The sequence below is a fragment of the Camelus ferus genome, chromosome 16 (assembly GCF_009834535.1).
Source record: "Camelus ferus isolate YT-003-E chromosome 16, BCGSAC_Cfer_1.0, whole genome shotgun sequence".
Classification (NCBI taxonomy): Eukaryota; Metazoa; Chordata; class Mammalia; order Artiodactyla; family Camelidae; genus Camelus; species Camelus ferus.
This window is the reverse complement of record NC_045711.1, coordinates 11,802,333-11,821,302: the sequence shown is the minus strand read 5'-3', so window position 1 is coordinate 11,821,302 and position 18,970 is coordinate 11,802,333. Positions and strand designations below refer to the sequence as shown.

The window sequence follows — 18,970 nt, the reverse complement described above, 5'->3', positions numbered from 1 at the left end:
CTCGGAGGAGCCCCGGCCCCGCCACGTCGCGGGGGTGCAGCAGCGGTGTTTGGACACCACGGGCACCCGTCGCCGGCACTCCCGCCTCCCTCGCGCCCCGCCCCGTCCCGCCCCACCTGCGAGGCCACAGCCGCCCCGACTCCGGAAGGATTCGGCTCAGTGGCCGGATGTGACGCCGCGGCCCGGGCGCTCAGGAGGCCGAGGAGAAGGCGACGAGAAGACGGGTAGGGAGGGGCCGGCGCCCGGGTGGCGGGCAGGGGGTCGGAGAGCCAAGGCCGAGACCCCCGCCCGCACGCGAAGGAGCCGCGCTGTTGGCCTGGCGGGAGGCGGGCGGTGGGCACGTGACCGGGGCGGCGGACGGGCAGCTTCCGCCTGGGCCTGGCGCGCTCCGCCTGAGCACCCGCCTCCCCGCAGGCCCGGTACGAGGTCTGGCAGCCAGTGACAGAGTCGGGTGCCCACGGCCCGAGCGTCCCCGGCAGCACCATGCCTGCGCTCCTGGAGCGCCCCAAGCTCTCCAACGCCATGGCCAGGGCGTTGCACCGGCACATCATGATGGAGCGGGAGCGCAAGCGACAGGGTGAGCCGGAGCCAAAGAGAGAGGACGCCCCGAGGCGCCCCGCTCTCCCAGGGCTGACCCCTACCCGCGGGCAGACCAATGTGCGGGTGGCCGAAGTCAGAGGAGCGACGAACAACCCCAATTTGGTGGGAGCCAGAGGCCAGATCTAAACTCCAGAACCCTTGAGCTGGGAAGGACCTTGGAGAGCACCTACTAAACTTCCCCGTCCCTGTCCTCTCCAGAGGGAAAGAGCCAGTACCAAGAGCATTGGGATAAGCAGTTTTTGCTGTTCTTCAGTCACATTCTAATATTTTAACCATCCTGTCACTTTCCCATTCTGCCCACCTCTTCCTCCAGAGGAAGAAGAGGTGGACAAGATGATGGAACAGAAGATGAAGGAAGAGCAAGAGAGGAGGAAGAAAAAGGAGATGGAAGAGAGAATGTCACTAGAGGAGACCAAGGAACAAGTAAGCAGTCCTTTGATCTCTCCCACCCAGATCTTTCTTCCCTGGGTTCTCCTGCTTTCATCTTCTCTCCCCTTCCTTCCCAGATCCTGAAGTTGCAGGAGAAGCTTTTGGCATTACAGGAAGAAAAGCACCAGCTTTTCCTGCAGCTTAAGAAAGTTTTACATGAGGAAGAAAAACGGAGGCGAAAGGAGCAAAGGTGGGATTGGAGAGCTAAAAATAAAATTGGGATCAAAGTGGAACTGGGATCAGATAACGAAAGATTAGTGTCTAATGGCGAACAAGGGGACATGTCTTTGCTTTTGACCTGCCTTCTTTTCACTCAGTGACCTGACCACTCTGACATCAGCGGCGTACCAGCAAGGCCTGACTGTTCACACGGGAACTCACCTCCTCAGCATGCAGGGTGAGGATTAAAGAATCCACTTGTCTGAATGGGCCTTCCTGGTGGTTGCAGCCTTACTTCAGCATCATGAAGCCCCCTCTCCCTCTCTAGGGAGCCCTGGAGGACACAGTCGCCCAGGCACCCTCATGGCGGCTGACAGAGCCAAACAGATGTTTGGACCGCAGGTGCTTACGGTAAGAGCAGTAGGATTGTGTGTCTAGGCTGTCATTTTTTCCTACTACTCCCACCCTCGGTAAAGCAGCACCCAAGTCATGAGCCTATCAAACTGAACTGTGGAGGCAACCTGAGTTTTTGCTTTCACGTTCACTGAGTTTACAGGCAGTGAGTTCTCACCTTTCCTCCTTAGACCCGGCACTACGTGGGCTCGGCAGCTGCTTTTGCAGGAACCCCAGAGCACGGGCAATTCCAAGGCAGCCCTGGTGGTGCCTATGGGACTGCTCAGCCCCCACCTCACTACGGACCCACACAGCCTGCCTACAGTCCTAGTCAGCAACTCAGAGGTGCGTGGTGGGAAAAGTGAGAGGGGGCTTTCCCTCAAGGCCCAGAGGGAGTGTCAACAGGCCACAAGAAGGTTCTGATGGCAGTGCTCCCTGCCCTCCTCAGCACCTTCGGCATTTCCTGCAGTGCAGTACCTGTCTCAGCCACAGCCACAGCCCTACGCCGTGCACAGCCACTTTCAGCCCACCCAGACAGGTGATGCACCCCACACAGGCGCCCCAGTCCCACGGGTCCTTTCTTTTCCCATTCTCTACTGGTTTCACACACCCATCTTCCCCATCTAGGGTTCCTCCAGCCCGGTGGTGCCCTGTCCTTGCAAAAGCAGATAGAACATGCTAACCAGCAGACTGGTTTCTCTGACTCAGTGAGTATGGAGCCTTGGGAAGTCAGGGGAGGGGCCGCCTGCACTAAGGGGAGCCCCACGGTGCCTCAGCTGACTTTGTTCTCTGCAGTCCTCCCTGCGCCCCATGCATCCCCAAGCTCTGCATCCAGCTCCTGGACTCCTTGCCTCGCCTCAGCTCCCTGTGCAGATGCAACCAGCAGGAAAAGTAAGGATGGTAATCCAGCCCATCAGAATCCCAACACTACCAGGGAAAACAGGATTGGGCAGAATAGATGCCCCCACCCCCGTTCTCCCTTCCTCCTTGGGGGTGGCTGTTTAGTCCCGCTGGAGTAGAGCAGGCATGCACACTGACAAAGCCCTCCTTTTCATCATGGCTGCCAGTCGGGCTTTGCAACCACCAGCCAGCCTGGCCCTCGGCTTCCCTTCATCCAGCACAGCCAGAACCCGAGATTCTACCACAAGTGACCATCAGATTTTATCTTCAACCTCGCCCCCAGCCCCTGCCATGGGGGAGGATCCCTGGTGTGCCCCAATCCGAGGCCAATAAAATCTACCTGCCACTTCCCCCTGGCTGCTGTCTGTTGCCTCCCACTGGGCTGCTTGGAGGGTGGGGGGGTGGCTGGCAGGCCCATGGGAGTCACAGTGGGACAGTGACTTGGTAGTAATGAACTCCCTGTCAGAGTTTAATCTGTAATCTTATTTTCTGGTTTCCAAATACCCATTTAGTTCAAAGAAGCAGCTGAGTTGGGGGCTTCATATTAAACTTGTAGTTTTATTCAGGTTTGATCTTAACAAATGTGTCGGGGAGAGAGCCCGCAGGAAAGGGTGAAGCCCATGGGGACAGGGCCCTCCCAGGTGCCTGAGGAGGGGGCAGGTCCCCTCCCCTCTCCTCCTCTTCCCTCCCCATCTAGAGGGATTTGGGGAGAGACAGGCTGGGGAGGGGGCTGGTCCCCAGTCTGTAGGGGTGGTGCTTGGGATGAAGGACTACAGAGAATAAGGGATCAGACCAGGGATGAGAAGAGGAAGGGCACAAGGACCATTTGCCAGAATCCACAGCTTTCTGATTCCAGATTGGAATTAAAAAAAAAAAAAAAAAAAAAAAAACTAAACCACAAGCAGCACCCACCTCCTCTCCCCCACCAGGGCTGTAGTGCGAGGGGAGAAGAGGAGGGCAGCTTCACCAAGGCCATGGTTCACTCACTCCTGGCCAAAGGAGCAGGGTGAAGGGCAGGGGCTCCCCGACAGATTGAGGGGGTGGGGGAAACCAAAATAAAACGTCAAATAAATTGTGTAGGAGTCCAGCCAAGGGCCCTGCCAGAGCTGGGCCAGACTGGGGGAGGGGGCCTCTGCAGGCTGGAGGATCACTGCTGCCACCACAGCCACCCTAGATAGGAGAGAGAAACCAGGTGAGACAGGGTAAACCTTCAACAGGAAGAAGGGCAAAGGGGACAGGACCATGCTGGGGGCAGAAAATAAGCCTGGAACAATTAAAACTAAAGCAGTTCTTTGATGGAGACAACAAAGTGGGCAGCTGGGGGAGGGCCGTCACACTCACCTGGGAGCCACTTATTTTGCCATGGCCTTGATTGCAACAGCTGCCTCCTCTGTCATGGCAGACAGCACCGTGATCTTGGGGAGCAAGGGGAATAGAAGGCTGAGCTCAGAGGAAGAGGCACAAAGAACAAAGCAGGGCACAAAAGCGGGGCACCATACCAGGATCTCTTCTCCACAGTCATACTTCTGCTCAATCTCCTTGCCGAGGTCTCCCTCAGGCAGACGAAGGTCCTCTCGCACCTCCCCACTGTCTTGGAGCAGTGATAGATACCCATCCTGGATGCCAATCAGCTGCGGGCAGATAAGGATGGAAGCTGAAGGTGGGCCCAGGTAGCTTGAGAGTAAGGGTTGGATAGGCAAACTGCTAATACCCGCTTCTCCTGCCATTTCCCTTCTCTCAGCACAAGCTCTTCTGCTCATTCTGTATTTCTCCCCCATAAACCACTAGCCCACCTACACCCAGATCATCTACATACCTGAAAATCATTCCTTTTGATGTTGGGGACATCCATATTATGAGTTGACGGGCAGATATCTTCATATTTCTTCCCAGTAAAGATGTCAATACCAACCAGATGGACCTGTATGTATGCATCACATCAAAGAGAAACCCAACCAGACTCTAGGATGGAAGAGATAAAGGCTCAAGTTGCCCCTAGCTGGTGAGGGAAGCTGTCAGGGCAAAGATTAGGGGAGTTGGAATTGAACTAATCAACTCACGAAAGAAACACTAAAGCCTCTTAAAAACAACCCAAGGCCAAAAGACCACCACTGACATTGGGGTTGACAGCACAAGGGAAGTTGTAGGGCAGGCTTGGAGCAGTCAGTTACCTAGAGTTATCAAAACATTACTGAGGCCAAGATCCTAGGGGAGGAGGGAGAGTCTATGTAAAACTTTGGAAGAGGTTTTAGATATCAGCATAAAACAAGGAACTTGGAAAACAAGGAAGATCAGAAAGAGCTGAGGAAACAGGAAAGAATGAGAAAGGAAGAGAGCTGAAAAGCAAAAAGGATTTGGGGGAGACCAGAAAGAACTATGCATTTAGGAAAAAAGGAAACCAGAAAGTAGAGAGAATGACCTAGACATTAGGGGGTAACCCAAGATAAATGCCAAGTCAACAGAAGATAGAAAAACTAGGGAGCAAAACAAGAAATCCAACAAAGATGAACGACGTTTAACTTTTGAGGAAAAAAAACCTTAAAGTGACAAGGAAAGCACTAGCAAGAATGTTAGGACCTAAGTAAGGAAGCAAGGAGGGCACAGGGAGAGGCAGTCTGATAACTGCATCAGAGATCCAACAGGAAAGCTGGCACTGGACAGTGGGGCAGCAAGCTGATTTGGAAGCTCCAAGGTACACTGGAGCCCCTCCAGTGGAGGGTGCGTAACATGGTAGGACTGCAGATATCCCAGGTAAAAGTGAGGGAAACAAAGAGCACCTACAAAGACTCAAAAGGAGACACACAGAAAAGGTGAAAGGCAGGATCAAGGACGGAGTAGCCTGAGCATTAAGGACCACGAAGAGTTGAAGACTTACATAAAAGGGGGGGGGTGTTTACCAAGAATGACAGGGCACAGGAGGGTAACCAAGGAGGAAGCTGAAGGCCTAAGACTGGTGTAGTAGTCGAACGTTATCCAGGGCTGAGTGCTGAACACAAGGATCTGGATGGTAATCAAAGAGCTAAAGAACATAGAGAGATAGCACTGATGACAGCTTGTGGGGGAAGGCACGATGTGGAAGTGAAATTCTAACCTTGGCGTGGCCGTGCTTGCCAGTCTTCGAGGTGGACATCTCCACAATCTTACATGGCCGGCCTTTGAGCACCACAAAGCCATTCTTACGTAATGCTGAGCACTGCATCGGGAAGGTGGCTGAGGCCCCTGCATCTCCTGTCTCGAAGTCCAAATCATCTGCCATTTTAAGAGGCTTCGATTCCAACTAGAGTCAAGAAGAGAACTAGGGTCAGTAAGGAGGTTAACAGGGTCTCCAGTTTACCCCACTCCACTCTGGAAATATTGCTTCATTTCTTCCCCAGCCCTTTATTCCATTACCCACGTAAAACAGTGTCAAAGTTCCTACATTAAATACTGATTGACATCACAAATACTGAAGAACCGGTGCATGTATGCAGGTGGGTGGGGGATAAGCAAGATCCCCATCTGAAATGAAAGTTAAAGGGGTGAGTTGGGAAAGGAAAGCTCCAGGAAGTTAGGATGCCAAATCTCTGAGATGGGCAAAGGCCTAATTCCTGGTATTGGGAGGACTCAGGTGTTACTTGCCACTGAAACCAACCACCCTTCTTCCCCACACATAACCAGGGCTATAATTAGGTGAGCAGCTATGAGCCAGCAAAAAGGCGGGGCTAATGTGGGGGGGAAGGGGGGTGGAGACCGGAGGACGGGGAGCCCCACCCGTCTCTGCCACCCCCCCCATCCACACACGAGCCAGTCATTGGTACAGGAAACCACAAGGCCTCTTTGGGGGATTCCCGCCTCTCCAACATGCATTCGCAGATGCAGCCAAGGGGGAGAAAATAAAGTTGTTTTCTAATTGATCCCTCTACCAAACACCTCTGGTTTCCCCAAGGGAACCCAGGAACCCAGCCTCTCCTCCAGGGCCCTCCCACTTTTCCCAGGATGCATCGGTCCTGTCGGATTTTCAGGCCGGGCCTGTACAGTCAGTAGAAAGTGGGGGAGTGGGGAGTGGTGAATGACAATAAAATGAAAGCAAAAGGCTGGTAGTAGCTAGTGAGTAGTATAAATTATACCAAGCTAGTAGAGTTAAGGACTCTAAAACCAGGAACTCCCAAACCAGACACCGAGAAAGACAGTGACAAGGTGAAGAGCACCTATCACAGCGGGTAACTCATCTGCCCAGGACTTTAAGGCGCTGTCGGCACGATCGAGAAGAGTTGGGCTCCCGTCCAATTGCCCTCGGTTTCCCCATTTCTCTGGCCTCCCAGCACAGAAGAGTGCCACTTACATCTGGCTGGTCGCCTCACTTCACATGAGGATTGGGAGGAAAGCTCCAGGGGCCCATGAGGTGGGGAAGCGCTAACATATGCCCGCAGCGAGCTCTCCGGGGTGATCAGGAACCGGGCCTCGGGCTTCTCTCACTCCTCAAAATTCCAAGCTCCCTTAGGCGCTCGCGAGGACCTGCTCTCCCCGCGCTGGGGGTTGCCGGCTCCTGCCCACCATGTGGCCGCCCGGGGCTTCCGGTGGCCGGGACCTGGGGGGAGGGGTCCCCGCGCTGCCATGCGGCCCCGGTCCACGTTCGGCCATGAGGCCGCCGACCCGGAGGGCAGCCTCCCCTCGGGGGCACTTCCGGTGCTGCGGCCGCCCCCTCCTCAAAGGCCGCGCCAGGCCGAAGCCACGCCGCCCTCCCTCCTCCTCGCCGGCCGCCAACCCCCCCCACTTGCCCTCTCACCGAAGAGCCCCCTCCCCCACCTCACGTGGCCTCCCGGCGCCCGGTTTTCAACGGCCCAGGCACCCTACCCCCGGCGGGCCGATCTGGCCCCCGGCCCTCGCCCCGGCGTGGCCGCCCGGCGGCCTCTCCCGCGTGGCGGCCTCGCGGCTCGCCGTCCCCCGCCCTGCGTCGCTCCAACGTCACCCGGCCGGCCCCAACCGTCACCCTGCGCGCCAACCGGGTCGCGCGCCCGCTTCTTTCCGCACCTCGCGCCACTCGCCGACCGAACCCCGTGCGGCGGCAGCCGCTGCTTCCCTCTGCCCCCTCCCCGACCCCCGCGCAGTCCCATCTCTACTCCCAGGCCCAAGCCAAGGTTCCGCGCACGCGCGCCCTACCCGTTCTCACCTCGCGCGAACCCACTGAGTCGACCCCGTCCGCTCGCCGCGAGCCCAACCGCTGCCTCCGAGCCCGCTGCCGCCGCCGCCGCCGCCGCCTCTACCGCCGCCGCCGCTGCTGCACACGGGTCTTAGTACGCAGGCGCCGACTCCCCACTGACCAACCAAGCAGCCCTGTGACAGCCGCGCAAGCGTGCTATGTATCTCCTCCGCCCTCCACCCCCGCACTGCGCAAGCGCACAGACCCTCCCCGATCTCCACCCTCCCTCCCACCTACCCATCCAATGACGCGCATACGTGACCCCGCCCCTCACATATCCTGAGCTCTTCCCACCGGTAGGCAACGCGCAGGCGCACCCGGTTTTTTAAGCCCTTCAACCTCCTCTCCCCTCCCCGCGTTAGACCACCAGCCTTACCGGACAGTCCTTGCGCCTGCGCAATAAGGAGCCCTGCACGCCACACCCTCTGAAGGAAACGCCTCGGCCTCAAGGCGCATGCGTGTTGGGAATCCTGACCGCCCCTTCCACCTCAGACGTCGTCTGTACGCCAGGCGGTGAAAAGACCACGCCGCTGTATTGCTTGTCTCGTCTAGGACGCATGCGTCTTAGGAAACGCCCCACCTCGACTTTAGCTGGACTTAAAAGAGTCACACGTTTCAGAAAACTTGTACTGTGGGGTGGGCCCCTTGTCTCAAAGCCCATCCCCCCGGTTCCACACATGCGCGAGAGAGCGCTTTCCGCTCCACTCTTCCTAGCCCGGTAGTGTGGTCGGGTTACCACCCATCTCAGCTTCACTTCTCTAAACTGTGCGAAAGGCTCTGCCATAGAGTTTCACCCGGAAAGGTAGAGCGGCCCTGTCCCGGCCACCATCTTGTTTAAACCCTCAGTCTCCGTAGGTCCCTGTGGCTTCCATGGAGCCATTCTACCTCTGAATCCTAAAATAAAGAGATTTACATGGCATTTTTCTCTGTTTCCCCAGCTGCTCTCTGCGGTATCCAAAACAATTGTCTACGAGCACTTGTAGAAAAAATTCTCTATAGAGTGACATCAAATTCCACTGACGTTCTCTAAATCATGGAAGGTGACCAATCAGTATGTATCTCGGAATGAATTTCTCTGACCTTCTAGGGAAGAAAGCTGCTGCTTTTAACTTTGTAATTTTCTCCCCCCAGTTCCTAGGTTTTCAGTACTTCATGGCTAACTTGTTAGCTTCAGTAAACTAGGTGGGCAACAGTATTGGGGAACAGGATAAGCAACTAAATAACTGGGCTTGGAAACCAAAATCCCGAATCTGGTTCTTCTTTTGTTTAAGAACCCTGTGATGTGATAGATGTGAATGGCAAACACTACCTTGAATTAATACATCTATGTAGCACATTTTACTATCACCCCAACTCCTCCTCCTCCATTTTCTGAAATTTCTGCTATTTCCTTTGGGGGAGGGGGAAACTTTGCTAGGTACATTGTTTTGAAGACCAATACCTGCTCTTCTCAAAGATATATTGCCCATATGACCCAACAATTCCACTCCTAGGTATATACCGCCCCCCAGGTTAAAAACAGGTACAAAAATCCTTGCATGCAAGTATGTCCAGCAGCAGTATTCATAGTAGTCAAAAGGAGGAAACAACCCAAATATCCATCGACAGATGCATGAATGAACAAATTGTGGTATATACACATAGTAGCATATTAGTCACAAAAAAAGGAATGAAGTATTCATGCTTACTATAAATAGAGAAACTTTGAAGACGTTATGCTAAGTGAAAGAAGCCAAACAAAAAAGGTTACACATTTATTATCTCATTGATATACGCTATCCGGAATAGGTAAATCCATAGAAACAAAAAGCAGATTGGTGGCCACCAGGTGCTAGGGGTGAGGGGAATGGAGAGTAACTGCGTAATGGTCATTTGGTTTTAAGAATGAGAAAATGTTCTGGAAATAGAGGTAGTGGTTGGGCAACCACGTGAATGCACTAATACTGCTGATTTGTTTATTTTAAAATGGTTAGTTTTATGTTATGTGAATTCCACCTCAATTTTAAAAACTCTTGTACCCGAGTGTTTTTTAACATGATTCATAATAGCCAAAAAATAGAAACTACTCAAATATCCATCAACTGATGAAGGGATGAATAAAATACAGTATGTCCTCACAGTGAAATATTATTCAACAATGAAAAGAAATGAAGTACTGGGTACATGCTACAACATGGATGAACCTTGAAACATACGCTAAATGAAAGTCAGTCACAAAAGACCACATAGTGTATTATTCCATTTACATGAAATGTCCAGAATAGGCAAATCCATAAAGACAGAAAGTAGAGAGTAATTGCCTAGTGCTGAGGGGTTAGGGGGAAATGAAGAGATGGAGAAGGGCTGCTAACCGGTATGGGGCAAGGGACAGAGGGTGTGTTTTTGGAGTGATGAATATGTCCTAAAATTTATTGGAGTGATGGTTGTCCTCTTCAGATATTAAAAAAAAAACAAACAAACACTGAACTCTACACTTTAATTAAATTATATGCTATGTGAATTATATCTTGATAAAGCTGTTACTTTTAAAATGTATTGTCACCTTTGATAGTACATACTGTGCACAATGTAACAGTCTTAACTGGCTCATTTCTCTGAGACATTGTTGAAGTGTCTGTGTGGGTGAGCTAAGTCACAAGCTCCATAATTTTAAAAGGGGCTGAGTGACGACAGCCCCCACGAGCTTCCATTCAAAATAGAAGGGGCCCAAAGAATCTTGACAGAAGGCTAAGACATACACACTCAGAAAAGGAGAAGGGTAAGATATTATATAGTATCGTACGTTGATGAGATAGTATCTGGGAAGACCACAGTAGCATTAGACCTATGGAGTTACCACAGTTCAGGGTAGAGTCCTCAGTTTTGTAAGCCCCAACATTTTATTTTCCAGTCAAGTCTCTTCTTTAGGGAAAACTTTCCTGACCTACCAAACTAAGCTTCTCATGTTATATGTTCTCACAGCAAACATTATAGTATTTATCATAGATTGTTAATATCCATTTACATGTGGAATTGCTTTATTAATGTCTGGTCTTCTCCATTAGACTATAACCTGTACAGGGACAGGAATCTGGCTGCTTTGTTCACCACTGTATCCTCAGCTTTTAGAATTGTGCCTGGAAAAAAAAAAAAAAGAATTGTGCCTGGCAAACTCTTGGTACATCACAGATTTAATGTTGAATGAAGGTACACCTGACTCAAGCCAGCTAGACTCACAAGAGATTGACAAAGAAATGGCAGTAACAGCTTATTTATAAATGAATTGAAATGGTGAAGAGCAACAGAACATCTGTGTTGGCTGGTCCATCTGTCCATTCTTTCTATAAGAAAATACAAGTAGAAAAACAGAATGTAGCCAAGTTGCCTTGAAATCAAGATAAAGGAATTAGCTGTGAGTATATACTTCACGACTAGTCCCCTACAGCTCTAAGAGCATGCACATTTGTCTTCAGTGTAGAAGAGGCCCATCTGTCTCCCCTTCAAAAAGAATCCTGGAATAGTAACAAACGTGGATCAGGACTCCCCTGAAAATTACTGGAGAAATTTTTTGGCTTTTTTTCCCCCTCTGATTTACATCCCCCTTTGGTTCACAAAGAAGTTTCTTTCCTTAGAACTGATTCAAATATAATCAGTCAGATTCTACCTTGTCTTAATGGCATTCACATTCCTTTCCCATATTCTTCTGGTTACATCCTCTCACCAAGATTAGATTTCAGATTTTTTTTCTGGTTTGTTTGTTTGTTTGTTTATTAACAAGAGGTACTGGGGATTGAACCCAGGATTTAAGCACATACTCTACCACTGAGCTATTTCAGACATTCTTGAAAAACTTTCCAATTACCCTTCTGTAGATTTTCAGTGGCTTTGGATGATGTCTTGACAACTAATCTCACTATTTCCTCATTCCTTTCTCAGAGGGCAACAGTTTAGAGGGTACCCATTCTCTGCTGAGAAAGAAGTTTGCCAAATGAGTCTGTATATCTGTTCTGATAGACTTTTCTGGTAGGCTTTTAAAACCTATTTTGAAATAATTTTAGATTTACAGAAGAGCTGCAACAATCATACAAAGAGTGTTTTAAGGAAGGTCAATAAAAAGTTTTGAATGGGAACCAGTGATGTGGTGGAGGCTGCTTATGTAGGCATATAAGAACCAACTGTGCACATCTTTTACTAATTCATTCCAAGTTCAATAATGTCTTACTGGTACCTTAAAATTGGCCCCAATTTTACACAAAGGAAATTGGCGTATATTGCAAATCAGGGTCCCCTCATCCAGAGCTGGGGGTTAAACATTTAGTAGCATACCATGGGTCGGGACCACTGATAGGAAAGGCGATTCTGATGTATACAAATAGTGTTAAATCTGGATAATCCAGCCATGGTGTGAGAGGTGGGTTCAAGGAGTGAGAGACTGGAGGTAAGAAGGCCTTTGGAAAGCTGTCATGTGGTTCAGTTAGTAAACAATGAGGGTTTGGACTAGGAGTTCCTGAGGAAAGCAGCATTTTAATAACTGGACCTTGAAAAATGGATGGAATTTGGGTGGAAAGGTAGAAATAAGGGGAAAGGGCATTCCAGACAATGCAAACAGAGCGAAAGTGTGGAGGAAGATGTGCAGAGTGAAGAGAGAAAGTTATGTCAGTGGTTGGGGCTGGAGGGCAGAAGTTGTAAAAGAAAGGTCCTGGGGGAAGGGAGACCTGGACCAGATAATGGAGTCTTGCCTCTGTGCAAAGGAGCAGGGTCTTTTTTTCTGTACCTGTTGGAGAGGCAATGCCAGTCATGGATGCCACTGTGCTCTAGGAAACTCCTATCATCCACGGGTAACAGAAGATCACAATGAAAAGGCGGTGCATAGAGGATTTTTAGGGCAGTAAAACTACTCTGTATGATACCACAGTGGTAGATACATTTCATTGTAAATTCATCCAAACTCACAGAATGTACAACACCAATAGTGAACCCTAATGGAAACTGTGAACTCTGGGTGGTAATGATGCATCAATGTAGGTTCATCGATCATAAAAAATGTGCCACTCAGGTTGGGGGTGTTGATAATGCATGTCTAGGGGCAGGAGGTATATGGGAAGTTTCTATACTTTCGCTCAGTTTTGAAGTGAACCTGAAACTGCTCTAAAAATTAAAGCGATTATATTTAGGAGGAAAACAATGGAGCTGGACTGGAAGCAAGAGACCAGGGAAGAACCTCTGACAGTAGCCCAAGTGGACAAGAATGATGGCCTGGATCAAGGCAGCAGTGGTGAGGCCAGGAGGATAAGATGAACCAGAGCCATTCTGGAAATATAATCGATGGAACTTGGTGGGTAGTTGAATGAGGAAGATGAGGTCAAAGGGTAGGTGAATGGTGCCTTCAGTCCGTGTGGTTGGGGGACATACTGTACTATGCAAGCCATTCTGAGGATACATGCAGTAATACAGGAATTGGGAAATCCTCTTAAGGTTTTGGGATTCTGAGATTCTTGGGGAGCCTGCACAGAGTTGGATGGAGTGTGTATGTTAGTGTCACAGCTCAGCTGGGCTTGGGAAGGTGGGTAGGACTGAGGCTGAAGACAAACCAATTGTTTTTTGTACCACTTGTTCATTACCTGGAAGGGAAAGTTCACCAATTGTATCAAGAGGAATAGTTTTACATGATTAAAAAGATTCTGTTAAGTTTCCTTTATAATAAAAATACAGGTCAATTGTGGGAAAAATTTTGGACAATGTAGAAAATAATAAGAAAAAAATAAGCCATAAACCCAACACCCAGAGGCAACTGCTATTAATGTTTTAACCATATATTCCTCCATCCTTTGTTTTATGCCTTTTAAAAAATACATCTGAGTAGGGAGGGTATAGCTTAAGTGGTAGAGTGCATGCTTAGCATACACAAGGTCCTGGGTTCAATCCCCAGTACCTCCGCTAAAAATAAATAAGTAAACCTAATTACCCCCCAAATTAATGAATTAAAAATTAAATTAAAAAATTTAAAAAATATATCTGAGATCATAGAGAATAGATTTTGTCTGTGTTACATGTGAAAGTAAACTGTCAGCTGATGAAAGGAATTTCCAGATAAAAAATAGGCCTGTACACCAGAAGTTGACACAACATTGTAAAATGAATATACTTCAATTAAAAAAAAAAACAGGCCAGGACTGTGGTGGGGGCGGGAGTACAAATATTTCACAATGAGAAGTTATCCTTATCAGGAGCCCTTGGCAGGGACCATTCTTTTTTCCATCCTCAAGGGCTTGAGTAAAAGTCATACATACCAAATGAAGCCTGAGAATGAGCCAAACCAAAAAATCCTTTGGCTGCAGGGGAGGGCGGTGGTGGTCTTGGACCTGCTCTTACACACCCAGCTGCTGGGACCAGAGCAGAAACCTTGACAGCATTCATTTACTCATCCATTCATTCAGTTAATATTTACTGAGTCTATTATGTTCCAGATACATGGGACACAAGGGTGGTGAGTTTAGCTGTATGGACCCTGTCCCACAGCTGGGAGGGTGAGATAATCAGACAATAAACAAATAGATAATGTTGTGCTCAGGGCAGTGAGTGATGGGTTTATGAATGGCAGTTGGTTTGAGAGCAGGAGGAGCATCCTGAGAAGATGCCTGAGGGCTCTTTTCTGATTTTGACCTTGCTTCTTTGGAAGCTAAGAAAAAAGGGTGGAGATGGAGAAGAATGAGACTGGTGTGGTTCTGGGCCTGAAGGAAAGCACCCAGAATTCCCAGAGGCCTCAGGGAACCTGGGTGCTAGGGAGAGAAGTCAGGAAGTTTCTTAGAAACTGGACCAAGGGATTAGAGAATAGGGCTGGGGACAGAATAGGAACCCAGCTCCTAAAGGAAGCTCCATGAGCCAACAAATGACTCTGGAGCATTTACTGTGATCATTCATTCGCTCATTTGTTCACTCTCCAGGTGGAAACGGAGGCTTGCTCTGTGCCAAGCCCTGTGGCCAGAGTTAAGAGGTAACAGGGCAGAGTGACTCGGCCCACTGCCAGGAGCGTGGGGGCTGAGTGAGCAGCATGACCAGACAAAGCCCAGCCTGGAACCTGGCAGGTCTTTTGGCAGAGAGGACACCAGAGCTGAGGAACCTGAAGAAGAATTGGCCCTCAGGTAGGGGAGGGTGTGCTCAGTGGTAGAGCGCATGTCTAGCACGCACAAGGTCCGGGGTTCAACCCCCAGTACCTCTTCCAAATGTAAATAAATGAATAAACCTAATCCTTTACAAAAAGAAAAGAAGAAGAAGAAGAAGAAGAAGAAGAAGAAGAAGAAGAAGAAGAAGGAGAAGAAGAAGGAGAAGAAGAAGGAGAAGAAGAAGGAGAAGAAGAAGGAGAAGGAGAAGGAGAAGGAGAAGGAGAAGGAGAAGGAGAAGGAGAAGGAGAAGAAGAAGAAGAAGGAGAAGAAGAAGGAGAAGAAGAAGAAAGCATTGTAAGACAGTGAGGAGTTGGGGGGTGGGGGATGAAGAAGGTCAAAAAGTACCGACTTCCCAGTTATAAAATAAATAAGTCCTGGGGATGTAATGTACAGCATGGTGACTATAGTTAAGGACACCGTATTGTAGATTTGAAAGTTGCTAAGAGAGTAGATCTTAAAAGTTCTCATCACAAGGAAAAAAATTTGTAACTATGTATGATGAATGTGCACTAGATATTTGTGATAATCATTGTGCAGTATAAACATATAGCAAATGATCAAATCATTGTTATACATCTGAAACTAATATAATGTTATATGTCAATTACATCTCAAAAAAAAAAACCCCAGAAAATAAAAAAACAGTGAGATGTGAGTTTAAAGTTAGAGATTAAAGAATATACTCAGGGCACACTTCAAGGTCACCTTGTCAAGACCAGCCAGGAAGCAGGCCTGAGACCCACTGGCATGCCATTCTCTGTCCTGTGTTCGCCTCCCTTCCTCTTCAGGATGCTCAGTCCAGCTTGGAATATCTGATTCTTCTTGGTCCTGGTGCCCCCAATTTGTTCTTGGAAGGAAAAGGGTGCTGGGCAACTCAGAGATGCTGGGACTCACCAAATCCTAGTCTCTACAAAGGGGAAACCGGCCTTAGAGGTGGAACTTGGACAAGAAAGAGGATCCCCCTGCCTGAGGCCAGGCCCAAGTCTCCTGCTTATTTAGAGAAGATGGAGTCTCCCCTCCTGCCAACCCTGAAGGAAGAGAAAGTTCTCCAAATCTGCCCTGCTGTTCATCTGAGCTGTCCATCTTGGGGGCTGCCTGGGATCCCCAGACTGAGCTGTAAAGTCAGAGTTTAATCTGAGAGGCCCGAAAGAGCTGCCTGTCCAGAAAAACATCCCTCTCATCTCACTGCCTTCTGGAGCCTGCCAGGGAGGACTAAATTCCCACCAAGGGCATCAGTTCTCTGGGATGATTCAGTTCTACCCAGAAGAATCCAATAAAGGGCTTTAGACATCATTCAGGGGCCTCTGGAATCAGGACACATTTTTGCCTGGATTAGAAGTCGGCCAGAACTAGGTTCCAACCTACCTCTCCCCGCTGTTCCCTCCAAAGCCCCTTCAGGCCTCCTGTACTTCCCAACACAGTCATGCTCTTCCCACCCTTGGGCCACTCATGTTGTTTAACTTTGGCCCAGTCACTTGGCCTCTCTGGGACTGTCTCTTCCTCATGAGAACAGCGAGCTCAACACTTACTTCCCAGAGATCACCCAGATCTAGGGCTCTGAATCCCGTCTGTGCTCAGGGCTCCAAATGCGTGACTCCAGCCCCAGCTTTCTCCTGAGTGGCAGATTCATGCCTCCAGCTGCCTGACTGAGCTCTCCTCTGGGATGTTTCAAACAAGCCCTAAATCAAGTTCCTGACTACGTTCCTCTTCTAGGGTTTCTCATTGAAATAATAGCGTCATCATCCGCCTACGTTCAAGCTAAAAACCTAGATTCCTTGATTCCCTTTCCCTCAACCCCACATCCAGTCCACCACCAAGCCCTGTAGACACTATTTCCAAAGCATATTTCAAACTGGCCCCCTTCTCTCCAGCCTCACTGCCAGCACACTCATCCACGACCCCCATCTCCTCTGCCTCCCCCCAATTTATTATCCCCAGAGCAGCCAAGTAATATTTTAAAAACATAAATCAAGTAGGGGAGGTGGTGTGTGCGTGGGGACAGAGGGTAGATGAGAAATCTCTGTATTGTCTGCTTAATTTTGCTGTGACTCTAACACAGCTTTTTTTTTCTTGAAAGTTAATTAATTAATTAATTAATTACTTTTAATGGAAGTCCTGGGGATTGAACTCAGGACCTCGTGGATGCTAGGCATGTGGTCTACCACCGAGCTATACCCCTCACCCCTAACAGCTTTAAAAATTAGTTTATTTTGAAAAATGCATCAGACCATATCATTCACTCCTCCTTTTAAAACCCTTCAAAGACTTCCCATCACTCTTAGAATAAAATCCAGATTCCAAGGCTGATCTGCATTTGATTCCCAGCGTGGCTTGTTCCACAGCTGTGTGATTTTAAGCTGGTTGCTTAACTCCACTATATCCTGTTTCTTTATTTGAAGAGTGGGTATAATTTTAAAAGTATCCACTTCCCAGGGCCATTGTAAGGAGCAAATGAAGATATTTAAAGTGCTTAACACAGCAGGTGGCTCATACTAAGTCCTCAGTAAATAACTCAGTGCTATTTAGTCAATAAATATTAACTCTTACTGTTATTAGGTTAAAAAAAAAGATATTGGAGGAGGTTTCAAGAAGGAGGCAGTTAGTAATATCAGATAGAGAAGCTAGGACAGGAGGCAGAGGGTGGAGAAAAGGTCAAGGATTTGGCAGAGTCCGAGCAGAGCCTGGAAAAGGGGAGGGCAGAGCTATCAAACGGGAGAAGAGGAGAGGGAGGCTGGAGGTACGGAACATTCTCTAGGGAGCAATTGAAAAATAATAGAGCAGGTATTAGAAGAGAGAGGAAGAAGAAAACTGATTCAGGCTGCATTGAGAAAGTAGGAGGGGAAAGTTGCTGGGAGTGTTTGGTACTAGGGGACAGAGGCAACAGCATATTTTCAATCTGTCAAATATTAGCTCAGTTTGATACCATAAACTTTCACCTTTGCTGTGCTGAGCCTGGGCACCCAGGGGAAACTGTTCTACAAATGAGGAGTGGGCACTAAAGAATGGTTGTCTGTGGGTTAAGTGGTGACACAACTCAGCGTGGGAGGGACGAAAAAGGAACTTAGACGGGGACTTAAATTTCAGAAGCCTGAGGAGCAACTGGCTAGAGAATGCCTGGCTCAGAGGCGGCTAGACAGTGGGAAAGACTCAGGGCTGGAGACACAGGTTGAAGAGCCATCAGTAGCAGGTGGTCACCAAAACCAGGCGAATGGATGGATACATGACCTACAGAAGGCAGGCGGCAGGGGAAGACAATCCAGGAAAGATGGAGGCTAGTGGAGAACAAGGCACAGAAGGAGAGGATGAGGGCATAGGGGAAGGTTAGGCTGTGGAAGCTTCACCAGGAAAATGTCTGTGGATGGAGTTGAAAGGGAACCCAGATCCATGCCCTGAATGTCTCAGTTAAGAAAAGGGTGTGGGGGGAGGGTATAGTGCAAGTGGTAGAGCACATGCTTAGCATGCAGGAGGTCCTGGGTGCAATCCCCAGTACCTCCTCCAAAATAAATAAACAAATAAATAAACCTAATTACCCCCCACAATTAAAAAAAAAACATAAGGAGTATGGACCACAGCTGAAGCCATCTAAGTGGAGTGGTGGGGGCAGAAAGCAGATTTGGGTTGGTGGGGTGTGAAAGAGACTAGAAACAGTAAAGACTGCTTTCAGGAAGTTTGGTGCTATACTGATGGAAAGGTAGAGGGCAAGGGTTAAGGAGGCAGAAATTTTGTTTTTTTGTTGTTTTTTTCCTTTTTTGGGGGAGGGTAATTAGCTTTTTTATTTATTTTTAGAGGAAGTACTGGGGATGGAACCCAGGACCTCACGCATGCTAAGCATGCACTTTACCACTTGAGCTATACCCTCTCCCAGGGCTTTGGTTTTAATTTTTAAATTTTTTAGCAGTGAACAAGCTAGACCAGACTTCAGGTGGGGAGAAGAGGGACAGAAAAAGGAGGATGCCTTTTCACCAGAATGCCTGGAGCCCTTGTTATCTATGGCACTTAAAAAGACTTAAATAACCAGAAAATTACATGCACAAACCCTTCAACTGAACAGGGGTATTAATTGCATCTCTCTGTTGGCATCTGCTACTTCTTATCCACGGGGACAGAGAACATGTAACTGTTGTTATGTCTAAGTGTTTCATGCCTCCATGTTGCCAGCCCCGGAGTA

The 18,970-nt window shown here is 48.8% G+C and overlaps 2 protein-coding genes across 4 annotated transcripts; one reads left to right on the top strand and one right to left on the bottom strand.

Annotated features, from left to right (window-relative positions):
* Positions 1 to 76: 76 nt before the first annotated feature.
* Positions 77 to 2,831, top strand: GPS2 (G protein pathway suppressor 2). 2 transcript variants are annotated; one of them, XM_032498644.1, is made up of 11 exons: positions 77 to 224; positions 415 to 577; positions 914 to 1,023; positions 1,107 to 1,219; positions 1,347 to 1,426; positions 1,517 to 1,599; positions 1,773 to 1,926; positions 2,030 to 2,119; positions 2,209 to 2,288; positions 2,377 to 2,481; positions 2,649 to 2,831. In XM_032498644.1, the coding sequence occupies exons 2-11, from the start codon at positions 484 to 486 to the stop codon at positions 2,730 to 2,732; spliced, it is 993 nt and encodes a 330-aa protein (XP_032354535.1). In that variant the 5' UTR covers positions 77 to 224; positions 415 to 483; the 3' UTR covers positions 2,733 to 2,831. The 2 variants fall into 2 exon arrangements, with proteins under 2 accessions (XP_032354535.1, XP_032354536.1); XM_032498645.1 differs by having other exon boundaries at positions 78 to 224; positions 2,377 to 2,472.
* A 187-nt stretch (positions 2,832 to 3,018) lies between these two features.
* On the bottom strand, positions 3,019 to 7,801 carry EIF5A (eukaryotic translation initiation factor 5A). 2 transcript variants are annotated; one of them, XM_032498647.1, is made up of 6 exons: positions 7,631 to 7,801; positions 5,573 to 5,758; positions 4,298 to 4,402; positions 3,981 to 4,112; positions 3,823 to 3,896; positions 3,019 to 3,651 (listed from the first exon to the last, which is right to left on the bottom strand). In XM_032498647.1, the coding sequence occupies exons 2-5, from the start codon at positions 5,735 to 5,737 to the stop codon at positions 3,834 to 3,836; spliced, it is 465 nt and encodes a 154-aa protein (XP_032354538.1). In that variant the 5' UTR covers positions 5,738 to 5,758; positions 7,631 to 7,801; the 3' UTR covers positions 3,019 to 3,651; positions 3,823 to 3,833. The 2 variants fall into 2 exon arrangements, with proteins under 2 accessions (XP_032354538.1, XP_032354539.1); XM_032498648.1 differs by lacking the exon at positions 7,631 to 7,801 and adding an exon at positions 7,267 to 7,389.
* Between the last annotated feature and the right edge of the window lie 11,169 nt (positions 7,802 to 18,970).

Excerpts from the sequence above, each read along its gene's own strand:
- GPS2 (XM_032498644.1), top strand. The coding sequence starts at position 484 with ATGCCTGCGCTCCTGGAGCGCCCCAAGCTCTCCAACGCCATGGCCAGG. Across the intron at positions 1,427-1,516 it reads TCACCTCCTCAGCATGCAGG|GGAGCCCTGGAGGACACAGT; the intron begins GTGAGGATTAAA and ends CTCCCTCTCTAG. Across the intron at positions 2,120-2,208 it reads CTTTCAGCCCACCCAGACAG|GGTTCCTCCAGCCCGGTGGT; the intron begins GTGATGCACCCC and ends TTCCCCATCTAG.
- EIF5A (XM_032498647.1), bottom strand. The coding sequence starts at position 5,737 with ATGGCAGATGATTTGGACTTCGAGACAGGAGATGCAGGGGCCTCAGCC. Across the intron at positions 4,113-4,297 it reads TCAAAAGGAATGATTTTCAG|CTGATTGGCATCCAGGATGG; the intron begins GTATGTAGATGA and ends ATCTGCCCGCAG. Across the intron at positions 3,897-3,980 it reads ACTGTGGAGAAGAGATCCTG|ATCACGGTGCTGTCTGCCAT; the intron begins GTATGGTGCCCC and ends TTGCTCCCCAAG.